Consider the following 17,031-nt stretch of genomic DNA (forward strand, 5'->3'; position numbering starts at 1 on the left):
ATTGGTCACCTGGTTTTACCTTTATCTTCCAATTAATTTTTAACAGCTTTTTGAGATATAATTTACATACTATTAAGTTCACCTGTTTAAAGACTGCAATTCAGTGTTTTTTTTTAGTATATTTGCAGAGTTGTACTAGCATCACATCATAATCTAATTTTAGATCATTTTTCATCACCCTCAAAAGAAACCTCACACCCATTAGTCACTCCTCATTGCCTCCGAACCACCAGCCCTAGGTAACCACTCTCAGTTAACTTCTGTTGTAAAATGTGGCTTTCATTGTGTTGCTTTCCAGCTAGGAGGAGTTCAGGGTCCTCTCTGTCCGTATGATTAAGAAAACATTTCTCACCTGAGGTTCAAATTTTTCCGTACTCTGATTTCAGCTTATTTTTCCAACTTTGACTTACACCTTTCTCCAGTCTGAATGTACAGCTCTTGCTAGGTCCATTTCACTCTCGTTCTTGAGAGTGAGAACAGGTGCGTTATACCTGTCTTTTGGTTTCCACCATTCCTCTGTCTAAATCTGTCTATGCTTTGAGACCTAACTTGAGTCCTACCTTTTCTATGAATCCTTCCCTGGGTTATTTTGCCTAAAATGAGTTCTCCTTTGCATGTGAACTTCCTTAGCACCTAGTATTATAAAACCTTCTTTTGGTATTTTGTTGTGCACTCTCATGTGGGACCCCTTCCCTTTTGCTGTTCAGCTTTTTGTGTGATTCCCTAAATTGATTATAAGCTTCTTAAGGGCAGGGACTGTGACCACTTTTTCTTTATACCTTCTGTAGCTTAGCTGAGCATATGGATGTGCACAGAAATAGTATGTAAGGATAAAGGAATGAATAGTGCTGGCACTGAGCAGGATGCTGAATTTGGACTCTGGAATAGACACAGATTTCAAAGTCTTAATAGACGTGTCCATGTTTTATATGGCTTTGCTTTGTCTAGAGCTTGAGACCACATTCTTTATTAATTCATTCAATAAATGCTATTGGTGTCATACTTTGTCTCTTAATTTCTCAAAACCCATTATTAATTTAGTTAACTTTTTTTTATTGCTATCATGCATGTGAATTCTCTGATCGCTTTCAGCTCTGCATTATTCTTGAAATTTCCTGCTGTTTCTAGGACTCTCTTATGGTAGATTAGTACATTACCACAGCCTCTGTAGACCAATATGGTCTTTTTGTTATACACTTTATAGGACTTTGTTATTATAGGTTAGTACATAACCTCAGTCTCTATAATCCCATTATTATATACTTCCTGGTATACCATACCATGAAAATATCATGTTCTGAGAAGTTGCAAGGTGGTGATAAGCACTGTGGGAGACAGTTGCATTTCTTGAGTCACTTAATGGCTTGATTGCGAAGGTAGAATAGTACTTTTGGCTTGATACCATAGCAAGAAAGTACTACATGCTAGGTGTCAGGAGTTATACAGAAATGAGTAATACAAGCATCTAGATTCTCAAGGAGCTCACAGTCTTATGGTAGAGACTGATTTAAAAAACCTAAATAGTTATAAGACAATATCGTGAGTATTGCAGTACAGAAGTGGGTGCTAGAGTTATAGCAGCCCAAAGGAGGGATTGATTTCTTTTGCCACGGCAGAATTACAGTTTGGGAGCTGGAGGAGACCCTATACGCCCTTTGAGGACAGGATATATCTTAACCGTTTTTCTATCCCTGGCACCTAGCAGAGTCCCTGGCATATGAAAGGTGATGCATGATGATAAATGAGTAAGTCATCTATTCTGTGCTGTCCAATACGGTAGCTACTAGCCACATGTGACGCTATTGAGTATTTGAAATGTGGCTAGTCGGAATTGAGATGTGCTGTGAGTGTGGAGTGCTCATCAGATTTTGAAGACCTATTTGAGAAAAAAGAATGTAAATTATCAAAATTTTATGTGTTGATTATATATGTTGAAATGCTATTTATTTGATATATTAGGTTAAATAAAATATATGATTAAAATTTATTTCGTTTTACTTTTTAAAAATATGACTACCAGAAAATAAAAAATTATGTACATGTCTTGTATTATACTTCTGATAAACTTTGCTGATCTCATTCAACTCTCTTAGAAATGATTTGACTAAGGTTACAAAATAGCAGAGATACCCTTAAAATTGAGACTTTACGTGTTGGATTTCTCCTAGTTTAGTTCTCTTCCTAGGCATAAATTAGTATAATGTAAATATATAAAATTTGAGGTAAAGTGATATAAGTTTTGTCTTGTTAAGGATGACGTGATACTCCCTGCTGTAGTTATCTTTGAGCTTAATAATCATTAAAATTTTTTTCCTTTTGTGTGTAAATTTTGATCTCCAGAAAAATCTACATGTTCAGTTCTCAGTTTTTTCACACTTGGTACTTCTATTCCCATTTCTCCCTTGCTTTTCCTCTCCCCACACTTATATAAACAGATACACACATAGCCTCCTATTTATTCCTTCTTAATTTGTCTCCATTAACTTTCTTCCAATTATATTAACACTTTATTTGTATTTTGGGGAGATAAGCCTTTGCTGTTGCATGATGTGCTACATGGAGAGCTGGTTCGTTTAGTGGTCTTGTACGTGCATTAATTATCTCACATAATCCTCTCAAAACTGCATGAAGTATAGTCCTGTTGTGGTCCTAACTTTACAGTTGTGAAATCTCAGGCTTAGAGAGGGTGGTATGTTCAACGTCACACAGCTAATTATGCACAGAATCTGTAAGCTGGAACTGTACGAAACGGCAGGAAGCCTGGGAATTTTTCCTACACACGGACAGGCCTGTAAACATTGGGGAACTCTGGGTCCATAGAGCTGAGGACTAAAGTATTAAGTATATGCCAGAAAAAAAAGTAAAAAAAAAATCCATTCCAGATTGTGTGAGTATGTGAATGAGTACGTGTGTATGTAACTAGATGAGAGAAAGAGACAAATAAGGATAGAGAGAGAAATGAATGAATGAATGAATATCATTGATTTAGAAGACTGGGTCTCCATGCCTTCATGTTTCCTGCCCTTTTCTGTCTTTCCTTCCTGACTCTCTTCCCATTTCTGATAGTGGTATTACTCACCACCCTTCGTATTTTCTTCAGTTCAACACAATTCAGTTCAAATCAGTATGCCTAAGTCCAAACAGATGTTCATTAACATGTTTACAATGGTTCTCTTTGGTTAGAGGGATTTCAAGTGATTTTAAATTTCTTTTTTATTTGTTCTCTGTATTATTTGAATTTTTTTATAGTAACATATATGAAGAAAAGCTATATAAAAAGAACAGCAAAACTATTTTCATTTGGGAAAAAATCAGTATGCTGGATAGTTTTCATTCCAAAATAAACCTTTTACCCTAAAATTTCAGAATCTCATACTTGTTCTCTGCCATACCAGTGTTCTTTGGCCTCAGTTTCATAGCCTCAAGGTGAATGGTTACAGTAAGTCAGTGTTCCAAAAGCCAATGCTGTATACACCATCTCTCTGTCACAGAGGTGAGATTTCTTTTGGAAGTAACATTTATTTTTATAGCAAAGATGTTGAAGGTTTTTTTTTTGGTTTTTTTTTTTTGGCAGATTGTTTTTAAACAGCAGTAGCCCACAGTGGTCACATCCTGCAAATATTTTTAAATGCTTTGAGTCTAAAGAGCCTACCTGCTGTGTTTGTGGCATAATGAGACCCTGGTTTTTGTCCAGCCTCCTATCTGATACATTTCCTTTCCAAATTACCCAGCAAGGGGTGAATTTATTTGTTGCCTTAGAACCTTTGAAAAGTCCATATTTTTCAGTTTGCTTTCACTGCTTATTGACCTGTTTTATGTTCTTGTAAGATGCTAGTGATCAAAGGGAAGATGTTTATATTGGAAACCACATGCCTTGCCCTGAAAACCTCAATGGTTACTGCATCCATGGAAAATGTGAATTCATTTATTCTACTCAGAAGGCTTCTTGTAGGTAAGTCAGAGTACCTCCAGATCAGAGGTGAGACATTTTTTCCATCATTGGTCACTGCTCTATAGAATGCAATGAAATGTGGATTAAAAATATTACTAAGAGGTAGTATTTATTTGCAGGTGAGTTAAAAAATAAATTAGCAGCATCATTTGGAAAAAACTGGCAAGTAATATGTAAAAACAAAAACAGATGTTCTATTAGGGTTTTGAGATGGACTTAACATTTTTAATATTATGCTATGTATTTTTTAATATAAAAATATGCCATAAACCAACATTATTTTGGTTTTTAGGCAATCTATCACGGAGTGGTTTGAGGGACTAGAGAATGTGTTAAGAACCGAGGACATGTAACTCAAATAAAATTTATAGTAAAATAGATTTCTAAAAATAAGGGAATGTGGATGTAGAATCAGGTGTGATATGAGAGATGGTAACAGAAAGGGTGTGAATCTTCAGCTGTGTGATTCCAGAGAGGCTATGTGACTTGTTCAAACTCAGTAGCAAGTTAGGAATAGAGCTGAGACAAAACTAGGTCTCAAATTTCCTGATACTCAACCTGATGATCTTTGTGCTTTTTGCTCTTCTGTGTCTGTGCTGATAACACTTCTTGCCGCTGCTTCTGGGAGCTTGTCCTCCACCTCAGAATGGTCTAGTGGGCCAGGCAATGTTTCCAGACTGAGGGAGATTGCTCTCATTCTGCTCACTCCTGCCCCCCTGCAGTTTGGCCAGTGAATCTTTCTCTCAAGAAGTAAAAGAAAGCTGTGTGAAACCAGGTCTCCTGGTTCCTCTATTCCTTTAGCTCCATTCTCCTGACTCTTTCCCCTGCTGCCCCACTCTCCTCCTCCTTAAAAAATAAAACAAAACAAAACACTATAAACTGTTTTAATGGTTATTAAGAATTCTTTGTTAAGCTTTCCGCTTCTTCCTGATTGAAAGGTTTTCTTGTCTTTGAAGGAGCTAGCACCAGCCTCCCCCCCACCCCACCCCTTTTCCTGAACATTGAAAATACAGCCATGCAAGGGAGAACAGACCAGTTTTAAAATAAAATCATACAGTGGATTCCTCATACTTGTCTCACAGTGACATACATACCTTGAAAGAAGATCAGATCGTGTTGTCCTCTTAGGATAGAGTGTCTTTTAAGATACCTAACACTGAGGGATGAGAGAGGATGATGTCCTGATAATGAAGTGATACCAGGTCACTTTGTAGTATTTTACTCATTGACAGTAAGAAGACTGAATGGGGGCCTGGTGGTCCGGTGGTTGGGGATCCGCCTGCCAATGCAGGGGACACGGGTTCGAGCCCTGGTCCGGGAGGATCCTACGTGCCGCAGAGCAACCAAGCCCGTGCACCACAACTACTGAAGCCTGCACGCCTATAGCCCGTGCTCCGCAGCAAGAGAAGCCACCACAGTGAGAAGTCCGTGCACCGCGGCGAAGAGTGGCCCCCGCTTGCCACAACTAGAGAAAGCCTGCATGGAGCAAGAAGACCCAACACAGCCAAAAATAAAAATAAATAAAATAAAATAAAAAAACAAAAACAGAAAAGAGAACTGAAGAATAGACCAAATTTGTTAAAAAAAAAAAAAAAAAAAGAAGACTGAATGGTTTAGTAGTTAAAGGCTTTGGAATCAGATATATCGGACTGGCCAGTTTTTGGCTATGCCCTTTGGAAGTTACTTAAAATTTCTAAGCCTCATTTTCCTTATTTGTAGAAAAAATAGTAATGGTACTTGTTTCCTAGTGTTGTTAAAATTAAATGAGCTAGTGTATGCAAAGTGCTGAGCAAAATGCCTGTTACACAATGTGTGTTTAAGAAATAGCAATTGATGTTATTAGACTGTACGCACCATTAGGTTAGGGACTCTGCTCTGCTAACCACTCTCTCCCTAGTGCCTAGCACAGGGCCGCTTCCAGTAGCTACTCAGTAAATAGTTTTTGAATGACATGTGATGATGGCCAACTTTTCCCTCTTCTTCAGACCAGAGGTGTTTCTTAAATGCTACAGAATCTCTTTTCTGCATTCTTGTAACTCCAAAAAGCAGGTGATCTTTTTTTTTTTAGTCTAAGCATTTATAGTGTCCACAAGAACCAGGCCATAGTATCACGTGCATTTCCACTGGTAGGTGTATGTGTTTGAGTAGCAGTAAACAGGCAGGGATAAACGCCCTTTAGGCACAGTCCTATTATTAGGTTAAAATCTTTTAGCATTATCCCATCATTAGTTTGTTTATTTATTGCCTATTTTGTACCAAATCCTACCTGGCACTGGGGTCTCAAATTCAAATATGACATGGATCTAGCCTTCAACAAAACATACAGTCTGGTGGCAACGACTGAAAAATAATACACAATTAAAATATAATATGAAAAATGCTATCATACATAGATATGCATGAGGTGATTTGGGACTTCAAAAAAGCACTTCAACCTGAAGGGGGCATGGAGGACATTGCAGGAGGAGGGGCAGGTCTTACAGGGACAGTTGTGCCAACCCAGGAGGTTGTCCTCTGTCTTAAAGGCAGTGAGAAGCCATTTAAGGATTTAAATAAGAAGGATGTGGTCAGATCTGAAAGCCACCCTGGTGGCTTGGTGAAAAATGGATTAGAAGACTTAATGTTAGGAGACTGTGTATGAGTGAGGAGTGAGAGCCTGAACCAAGTAAAGAAGTTGTAGTGGGAATGAGATGAGGAGATAAGTTGCAGAGAGAAAATAGGTGGCTGAATCCATAGGTTTTGGTGACCAGTTGAGTATGAAGATGGGAATGTGGGAGTTGGTGGAGGGTCATGGGAAAGAAGAATCAAGAGAGTCTCCCGGGTTTCTGGCTGATGCAAAATTGAGTAGGGAAAGAGAATGGGGGCAGGAGGTTTGCGGGGACATGATGTACTGAGCTTCATAATGCTTGGTCTCAGGTGCCTGTGGGGTATCCCCTTACCTAGTAGGCTACTGGGTATCTGTGGTTTTGGAACTCATGAGACAGATGCACATTGAAGGTGTGTTTGGGAATCATTCCATCTCTAGCATATCCCTTCTAATTCCTACTCAGCAGTCCTTCCACCCCACTGGGCCTCCAATTGATTGATCTCTCACCCTGCATGTCCTCTTCGCCTCCTTACTCAGCCTAACTCGTGGTCAATCCTTGCAGTCCCTCTCTTGCTTCATCATATACTCACTTGACAAAACTATAATCCAGGTTCATTCCAGCTTCCCGCCTGCTGTATACCTACACCCACCAGACTGACTGGTCTCACTGACCTTTATACTCAGTGGGCCCTGTATGCTGCCGGCAGTCACTCTATAACTGCGGTCCATTCATCCTCTCCTAGATAAGGTGACTGCTTTACACCGTCACCCCTCTCTTCAGACTGTCAACACCTCCTCTCTCATCCTCACTCTCAGCTGATGATCTTGTTTCCAAGTTCACTGAGAAAACTGAAGCAAGATGAGGAGAATGCCCACAGACTTTTTACTATCACTGCCAGCAGTGCTCCCCCTTTTTCTTCTTATCATATATTCTTGTGTACGTATATTTTTTAATATATTTGTAAATATATTTTTATTTCTTTTATCTTGAAAGATATTTCTCATTCTTACCTCTCCCAGCTACTGTCCCATTTCTGTCCTTTCCTTTGTAGAAGAACTCAAAACAGTTGTCTATAGTCTGTCTCCAGTTTCTCACTTCCCATCTCTCATGAATCCACCCCAATAGGCTTTTGCCACCCAGCACTTCACTGAGACTGTTCTTGTTACTAAATTCATTAGTCAATTCTGAGTCTTAAATTACTTTTTTTTTTTTTTTTTAAGATGATAGGCAATCCAAGACTTCAGCTTTCAACCAAGATGGAGTGAAAGAGAATAGATTTGCCCACCTTACTGAAACAACGTTTTTATAACATATTTAATTAATTAATTTATTTATTATTATTATTTTTTTGGCTGTGTTGGGTCCTCGTTTCTGTGCGAGGGCTTTCTCTAGTTGCGGCAAGCGGGGGCCACTCTTCATCGCGGTGCGTGGGCCTCTTCACTATCGCAGCCTCTCTTGTTGCAGAGCACAGGCTCCAGACGCGCAGGCTCAGTAGTTGTGGCTCACGGGCCTAGTTGCGCCGCGGCATGTGGGATCTTCCCAGACCAGGGCTCGAACCCGTGTCCCCTACATTGGCAGGCAGATTCTCAACCACTGCGCCACCAGGGAAGCCGTTAAATTACTTTTGAACGATCAGTGGCATTTGACCTCCTGTGTGACAGGCATTCTTCACTTGGCTTCTGGGACGACACTCTCTTGGTTTTCTCCTACCTCACTGGCCATTCCTTTCAGCCTTCTTGCCTGGGTCCTCTTTTGCTTCCTGGTCTCTCAGTGTTGGTGTACCACCAGGATCCAGTCCTGGTCCTTTTCCTTAGTGATTCCATCCAGCCTCAGGGCTTTACATGACGTATGCTAATGACCCCCAGACCTCTCTCCTCAATGTGGGACTCACAGATCTCTCTCCAGCACTGCCATTTTCACATGGTTGTCTGACACCCCAAGGTAACAGGACCTAAGCTGATCTCCTGATCTGTCTACCCTCCCGTAAACCTATTCTATCTATAACTTCTCCATCTCAGTTTATGCCAACTCCGTCTTTTCATTGGTTTAGACAAAACACCTCTGATACATCTTTGACTTCTCTCTCTGTCATACTCCATATTTAGTCAGTTGAGGGGTCCTGTTCGCTCTATTTCAGAATATATCCAGAATTTGATTACTTCTCATCATTGTCACTGCCATTCCTAGTCCAGGCACCATTTTTCCCCTCTGGCATTATGCAGTAGCCTTCCTGATTGTATCCTAAATAGTCCATATTCAACACAGCAGCCAGAGTGAGACTTTTAAAATGAAAGTGAGTTCATATCCTTCTTCTGCTAATGCCCTTCCAGCAGCTCCTCCATCTTCTGTATGAGGAGAACTTCACAGGTGGGCCCCTTCACCTCTCTGTCTTGGTCCCCTGCTTCCCTTCGGCTGGCCCACTCCAGCCATACTTGCTATTTCTTGGACAAACCATGCACTCATGCTCCCACCTCAGGGCCTTTGCACTGACTCTTCCTTTGCCTGCTATGCTGTCCTCCCACTTGTCCACATGGCAAACTCCCTGACCTCTTTCACATCCTTACTCACATGTCTCTTACTGAAGCCTACCTTGACCACCTTACTTAAAGTTGCAGTCCTCCCTTCCTGGCCCATACCTGGCACTCATGTTATCCCTTAGTTCTCTCTCTTCTCTCTCTTGTGTAGTACATGTCACCTTCTAACATAACCATTTAATTTGCTTATCGTGTTTCTTGACCCTCCCTCCCTGACTAGAGGGTAGACAGGCCAGAGATCTTTGTTCACTGATGTATCCCAAATGCCCGTTATAGTACTTGGCACATGTCAGGTGCTCAATCAGTTTGTTAAATGGATGAGTGAATGAGTCAGCCCATGAGGCCATGGGAGTGAATGAGATTACTATGGAGGGTATGGGGATGAAAGAATAGGCAGTAGAGGACCAAATGTCTGGATCTGCCTTTAATCAGCAACAGAAGAAGTAGTGCTAACCTAGAAGTTAATACTCTGGGTATTTGGAGAGTATAACCCTAAAGTCAGGTGCAGAAAATAATGTCCAGGGAGGATTGCCTGAATCATATATGGCCTATACATTCTTTTTGATATTCTGATTTTTAATCTTTGGGTTAAGCTAAAGTGTCAGAGAGCTGAATAACTAGGACATTGTTATAGCTCCCTATGGAACTATTTTTATTTCACTGAGCTTTGAGTTTTGGCTGTTAGCCTACCATGAAAGACATTATTTTAAATAATCCTATGAGACTTCATTATTGAATTTATTGCAGCTATATTATTTCTCCTTTTTTTTTTTTTTTTTTTGGTCACACCGCGTGGCTTGTGGTGATCTTAGTTCCCCGACCAGGGATTGAACCTGTGCCCTTGGCACTGAAAGCGCCTAGTCCTAACTACTGGACCGCCAGGGAATTCCCAGAAAGTACCCTCTTTAAGTGAGGACTAATGAGATAAAGTTCCCTTAAATTTACTGAAAATAGTAACGTGATTCTTTATTTTTTTAAATTGAAGTATAATTGATTTATAATATTATATTAGTTTCAAGTATACAGCATAGTGATTCAGTATTTTTATACATTATACTCCATTAAAAGTTATTACAAAATAATGGCTATAATTCCCTGTGCTGTACAATATATCCTTGTTGCTTATCTATTTTAAGCATAGTAGTTTGTATCTCTTAATGCCATACCCCTATCTTGCTCCTCCTCCCTTCCACCTCCCCACTGGTAACCACTAGTTTGTTTTATATATCTGTGAGTCTGTTTCTTTTTTGCTATCTACATTCATTTGTTTTATTTTTTTAGATTCCACAAATAAGTGATATCATACAGTATTTGTCTTTCTCTGACTTATTTCACTAAGCATAATATTCTCTATGTCCTTCCATGTTGCTGCAGATGGCAGAATTTCATTCTTTTTTATGGCCGAGGAGTGTTCCATTGTACATACATAAAACACATCTTTATCCATTTGTCTGTTGATGCACACTTGGGTTGCTTCTGTATCTTGGCTATTGTAAATAGTGCTGCTATGAACATTGGGATGTATGTATCTTTTCAAGTTAGTGTTTTTGTTTTTTTCTGGATATATGTCCAGGAGTGGAATTTCTGTGTCATAAGGTAGGTCTATTTTAGTTTTTTGAGGAATCTCCATACTGTTTTCCATAGTGGCTGCACAATTTACATTCCCATCAACAGTGTAGGAGGGTTCCCTTTTCTCCACATCATTGCCAACATTTGTTATTTGTGGACTTTTTGATGATTGCCATTCTGACAGATGTGAGGTGATATCTCATTTTTTTTTTTTGTTTTTTTGATTTACATTTTGTTAATAAATAGCGATGTTGAGCATCTTTTCATGTGTAAGCCATCTGTATGTCTTCTTTGGAAAAATGTCTCTTCAGGTCTTCTGCCCATTTTTTTTTTAATTTTTAAAATTTATTTTTTTTTTTGGTTGCATTGGGTCTTAGTTTCAGCACGCGGGATCTTCGTTGAGGCATGCGGGATCTTTCGTTGTGGCGCGAGGGCTCCTCGTTGCAGTGCGCGGCTTCTCTCTAGCTGTGGCGTGTGGGTATTCTCTCTCTAGTTGTGGCACGCAGGTTTCAGGGCATGTGGGCTCTGTAGTTTGTGGCACGCAGTCTCTCTAGTTGAGGCGCTTGAGCTCAGTAGTTGTGGCATGCGGGCTTAGTTGTCCCATGGCATGTGGGATCTTAGTTCCCTGAGCAGGTATCGAACCTGCGTCCCCTGCATAGTAAGGCGGATTCTTTATCACTGGACCACCAGAGAAGTCCCTTCTGCCCATTTTCTGATTTTTTTTTTTTTTTGATATTGAGTTGTATGAGCTGTTTTATATTTTGGTATTAACTCCTTATCAGTCATATCATTTGCAAATATTTTCTGCCATTCAGTAGGTTGTCTTTTCGTTTTGTCTATGGTTTCCTTTGCTGTGCAAAAGCTTTTAAGTTTCATTTGGTCCCATTTGTTCAGTTTTGCTTTTATTTCTTTTGCCTTGGGAGCTAGATCCAAAAAAATATCGCTACGATTTATGTCAAAGAGTGTTCTGCCTATGTTCTCTTCTAGGTGTTTCGTGGTTTTCAGGTCTTATGCTTAGGTTTAATCCATTTTGAGTTTATTTTTGCATATGGTGTGAGGAAATGTTCTAATCTTATTCTTTTACATGTAGTTGTCCAGTTACTGTGATTCTTTTGAACAACTGGCTTGATTTCATTTTGTGGAGATTGTATTTTGTATCAGTGATTTTATCTCTTTTCCTTTTCCTTTTCCTTTTCCATTTCCTTTTCCTTCTCCCCCCCTTTCCTTCTCCCCCCCCTTTCCTTCTCCCCTCCCCTCCCCTCACTCCCCTCCCCTCCCCTCCCCTCACTCCCCTCCCCTCCCCTCCCCTCCCTGCCCTCCCCTCCCCTTCCCTCCCCTCCTCTCCTCTCCCCTCCTTTCCTCTCCCCTTCTTTCCTTCATCCAATGGTTTTTAGTATAGTCACAGAATTGTGCAGTCACCACAGTCAGTTTTACATTCCATTACCCCAAGAGGAAACTCTATACCCTTTAGCTATTACTCCCAAATCTCCCCATCCTCCTCAGCCTTAGACAACCAATAATCTACTTTGTCTCTATAGATTTATCTATTCTGGTCATTTCATTTAAGTGGATTATATTCATATAATATGTGGTCTTCTGTGTCTTTCACTTAGCATACTGTTTCCAAGGTTTATCCATGTTGTGGCATATATTGGTATTTTGTTCCTTTTTGTGGCTGAATATTTCATTGGATGGGTAATACCACATTTTTTAATCCACTTACCAGTTGATGAATAGTTGGACTGTTTCCACTTTTTGGCTATTATGAATAATGCTGCCTTGAATAATTTTTTGCAAGTTTTTGTGTGGACATATGTTTTAATTTCACTTGGGTAATTGCGTAGGAGTGGAATTGCTGGGCTAAATGCTAACTCTGTGTTTAACTTTTTGAGGAACGACCAGACTATTATCAAAAGTGGCTGCATCATTTTATGTTCTCTACAGTAACCTTGCCATCACTTGTTATTATCTGACTTTTTGATTTCTAATGGGTATATTAGATACCTCATCATACCGTGGTTTTGATATGTATTTCCATGATGACTAATGATGTTAGTGCTTATTTGTCATTTATCTATCTTGTTTGGAGAAATGTCTATTCAGATATTTTGCCTATTTTGTATTTTTTTGTCTTTTTGTTAATGAATTTTAATAGTTTTTTTAATATATTCTAGATACAGTCTCTTATCAGATACATAGTTTGCAAAAATTTTCTCCTGTGGGTTATCTTTTCACTTTCTTGGTAGTGTCCTTATGTACAAAAGATTTAATTTTGATTTAGCCCAATTTAACTTTTTTGTTGTTGCTTTTGTTGTCATATGAAGAAATCATTGCCTCATCTAAGGTCATGAATATTTACTTTCCTTCCCCCCCCCCCCCCAAGAGTTTTGTAGTTTTAGCTCTTACATTTAGATCTGTGATCCATTTGAGTTAATTTGTGTATGTTGTGAGAAAGAGGTCCAGCTTCATTCTTTTGTATGTGGATGCCCAATTGTCCCAGCACCATTTGTTGAAGAGACTGTTCTTTTCCCATCAAGTTGTCTTAGCACCGTTGTTGAAAATCAGTTGACCATAGATGTATGGGTGTATTTATGGGCTCTCAATTATGTTTTCTGATCTGTATATCTACTGTACTACTATTTTTTGTCTGCTAGGAAGCTTAGAACCGAGTGTGCAACCTTCTGGCAGGCGGCTAGGAACCTCAAGGGTAGGATTGGTGGACTCACATCACCCCTGGCTTCCCCTGTTTACTTGCTTCCAGGTTTCTTTCTTGCTATGTGTGTTTTATTAAAAAAAATTTTTTTTGTAATGAAGTGTGGGTCATTAATAAATATCCTTATACGTCAGATGTTTTATTAATCAGTTCTAACCGAAGGCTGGCTAATATACACATTTTGCTTCTGTCAACTAAAAAATGTGAATTTTCTATTAAGTATTTTAAATGTTTCCCCCTGTCAAGTTACTATCATCACCTGATGTCGCCTTTTTATTTACTCTTAATTGGAATTCAGATAATTTCTAAGATTCGCAGCTATTTGACTGCTTGGCTGTGTTTCTGTCATTAATAACTTATTTTCATCTCCCCCTCTGCATTTTAAATGATTATATTATGTGTACTGAAAAGTAACTTGAATATAATTTGGTGTTATGTTCAGAGAACTGTAAATGTTTATACCTATTTATTCAATAATCCCACTTCCAAGTATCTAGCCTAAGGGATAACACTAAATATAGAAAAGTGAGCATTCATCATAATATCCACCACACCTAATTCATAATTCTGAAAAATGGAAAATAACTGATATGTCTAAGAGCAAGAACTAGATAAGTTAGCTGTATTATAGCCACTGAATGGGATATTGTGAATCCATTTTTAAATGGCAGTAATAAAGTAGTATAAAGACTACTTAGCAGCTTTAAAATTAGTGTGATATAATGATAAGTGGAAGAAGCACTTTATAAAATAGTCATATTAGAAAGAGTAGAAAGAAATACAATGATGGCAATGTTTTTTTTTAGATGGTGGGAGAGTGTCTGATTTGCTGTTTTTGTTTAAGTGTGTCATTCTTTTGTATGTTTTAATTTTAAAACCTGGAATTATTGAAATTTATAGGAATCCTTTTTTTCCCTTTTTCAGATGTGAATCTGGTTACACTGGACAGCACTGTGAAAAGACAGACTTTAGTATTCTCTATGTAGTGCCAAGTAGGCAAAAGCTCACTCATGTTCTTATTGCAGCAATTATTGGAGCTGTACAGATTGCCATTATAGTAGCAATTGTCATGTGCATAACAAGGTAGGTAATGGCCTAAGAAACACCAACTTTCAATTAGAGGTGGGTGGCTGTTAAAGAAAAACCTTGAAACACTCAAAATGATAGGGACTTTACGTCCACCAGCCTATTAGGAAGAAATCCTAGGATCAGTTCTCTAAGGTTTCCATGTAGGTCTGACCTCTCAGTGTCGTGCTGCTTTAGAATTTGGTCAAGAACTCACTCCCAGGGTTACAGGCTGCAAGCAGAGGAAGCGTGAGGATATTCAGTGGCTTAAAGGAATTTCGAGATCTTAGAACTATGTGTGTGCTTCAAGCACTGAATTTAGGGACAGCGATGGTAGCAGAATGGTCTGCACATGCACGTAAGAGCCATGCAGAAACTTTTTAAGTCCTGCAGAACTGATTAGGTCTTATGCCCTAAGAATATACTTTATCCATAGTAAATATAATAAGGGAAGAAATCAGAGGTTAAAGAAAACTGCTTTTTTATATGTTGTCTTAACATTACTTCATTTTCTGGAATACAGTCATAAATATTAAACTTCAAAATTCTCTATCATAACTAAAACTGTTGGAGCTTATCATAACTAACCCCCAAACTAAAGGACATATTTGGAGTGCAGTTAGCCTAAAAATGGGTGTTTTCCAGGCTGAGTGGAAATATGTAAGTCAGAACGGAACTGGACCTGGGAGAAGTCAAAGCAAATTAAGTTCATCTTGTCTTTATGCTTCCCAGTCTCATGTCTTTTCTTCTTGCTTGCTTTGTCCTACCTCCTTTAAGGCTTGGTTCAGAGTCCCATAAACATCATCTCTATACTTTTCTGTATTATTCTGGGCAGAGGGTTGGAATTTATCAAGTGCAGATATTGGCAGGCCATAATGGATTTATGGCTCTTCTATCCAAAGTCTGGATAGAAGCAGATCTTCAGTGGTCTCAGCCATCTGGAGCTAAAATGATAAATCTAGAAATGATAAAAAATATTCTCTGAGTAGCAGATAGTTTTCATAAAATTTAAGCACTAAAGCCAGTGGACTTTATTCTGTAGAACAGATGATCTGCCCTTAGGCAAGACTACTGAGTATAAAATTTGACAGTAGATTAAAGTAGAGACATAATATTATAAAAAATAATGACAGCACAAAGAGAAAACAGGAAAAAAAACTACCATGTAACAGCAGGGCTGCCTCTGGCTATTTAACATAGGCTCAGAGGTTAAGTAATTTGCCTGTAGTCATCCAGATAGCAAGTGGAAGTGTCTGGATTTGGATTTGGTGCTGCCTCATTTCCTAAATCATTCCTCTTTCCACTGAACCACCAAGAGGAGGAGGGTCTATGTTGAGTCATCTTGGGAAATATATTTGCCAAGTATGACCATTGCACGGGAGCAAGGTTCAAACCTGATTTTGTAGTGGTTCAGGGTTTTGGAACGGGGGAGGGACTTGGTATGACCCATTTTTCCAGAGCATTAATCTGAGTGTCATCTGAAAAATTCACCAGAGGAGAGAAAATGTGAGGTTGGGGGAGACCATTTGGGACATTATTAGAGTAAAGCAGGAGTGGAGTAATAGATGATTTGGAAGATGAACGAAAGAAATAAGGTAATAAGGTAAAGGTAAGGGAAGATTTTGAGGCCCAGTGATAGTGCCATCTTTAAGATCAAAGGATGTTAAAGTCAGCAGGAAGTTATTTTGCATTCAACCCTTTCATTCTAGAGAAGTGAGGAAACTGGAGCCCTGGGATGGGAAGTATCTTAGCCAAGATCACAGAGATAGTTCAGCCCTTTTACAAATCCTGTCCAGCGTTTTGTCCAACTCTCTGCTATGATTCTCACTGTGCTGTAATCCTCAACGACTAAATTAAAGATACCCGGCAAGTAGTTTTCAAGGTAGTAACCCCCCCAGTTTATACCCCAAATGCATTTGCTGCCTTCACAGACATGTCAGCATTGCCACATATTTATTTTTAACTGCGTTACAGTGTCTTCACTGCCCTCCATCTCTATGTCTGAAGGGTCATCTCATTGAATTTATCATAGATCTCTCCCTGAGGGCTTTTTATTGTGGCATTTTCTCCTCTAGAATGTCTTGCTCATGTGGATTTAGGATATTATAATTATGCACTTGGACTTATCTGCATTGCATTTTTAAGGAGTGCCTCTCCCACATAGTCCATTACGGGACAGCTGTTCGCTTATCCTGGGGTGGCTGTTACATATGAGGAATCTTCCTTTAAAAGGATGTTCTCACTGACCCACTTATCAAGACTGCATAAGTGAAATTTTCTTCTTTTATGCTTGTAATCTCCTTTCATGTTGAACATCACCTTAGCCAAACCCCTTTATTGTATAGATGAAAAAACCGTGGTCCTGGGAAGTTGGAACTTGTCCAATGTCAAGGTGAGTTTGTGACAGTTGCAGAGGGTTGCTTGCCCTCTCAACCAGTGTCCCCATTTATGAAATGGAGATGATTCCATCACTGTCTACCTCCAAGTGTTTTTATGAGCATGAGTAAGATAAAATTTGTGAAAAACAGTATGTAAGATGGAAGCGTTACCATCAAGGCTTTTAAGTCAAGACAAAGTAGTGCTCTTTGAAACTGAATAAAAACCTGGAAC

The 17,031-nt window shown here is 39.1% G+C and overlaps 1 protein-coding gene across 2 annotated transcripts in view; it reads left to right on the forward strand.

Annotated features, from left to right (window-relative positions):
- Nucleotides 1-17,031, forward strand: part of TMEFF1 (transmembrane protein with EGF like and two follistatin like domains 1) — a 146,007-nt gene that overhangs the window by 127,933 nt on the left and 1,043 nt on the right. For both annotated transcript variants that reach the window (XM_059925191.1, XM_059925186.1), the window contains 2 exons: nucleotides 3,829-3,952; nucleotides 14,281-14,439. In XM_059925191.1, the coding sequence (XP_059781174.1) occupies nucleotides 3,829-3,952; nucleotides 14,281-14,439 (283 nt within the window). The remainder of the gene's footprint in view (nucleotides 1-3,828; nucleotides 3,953-14,280; nucleotides 14,440-17,031) is intronic.

This window comes from Balaenoptera ricei, chromosome 6 (genome assembly GCF_028023285.1).
Source record: "Balaenoptera ricei isolate mBalRic1 chromosome 6, mBalRic1.hap2, whole genome shotgun sequence".
Taxonomy (NCBI): domain Eukaryota; kingdom Metazoa; phylum Chordata; class Mammalia; order Artiodactyla; family Balaenopteridae; genus Balaenoptera; species Balaenoptera ricei.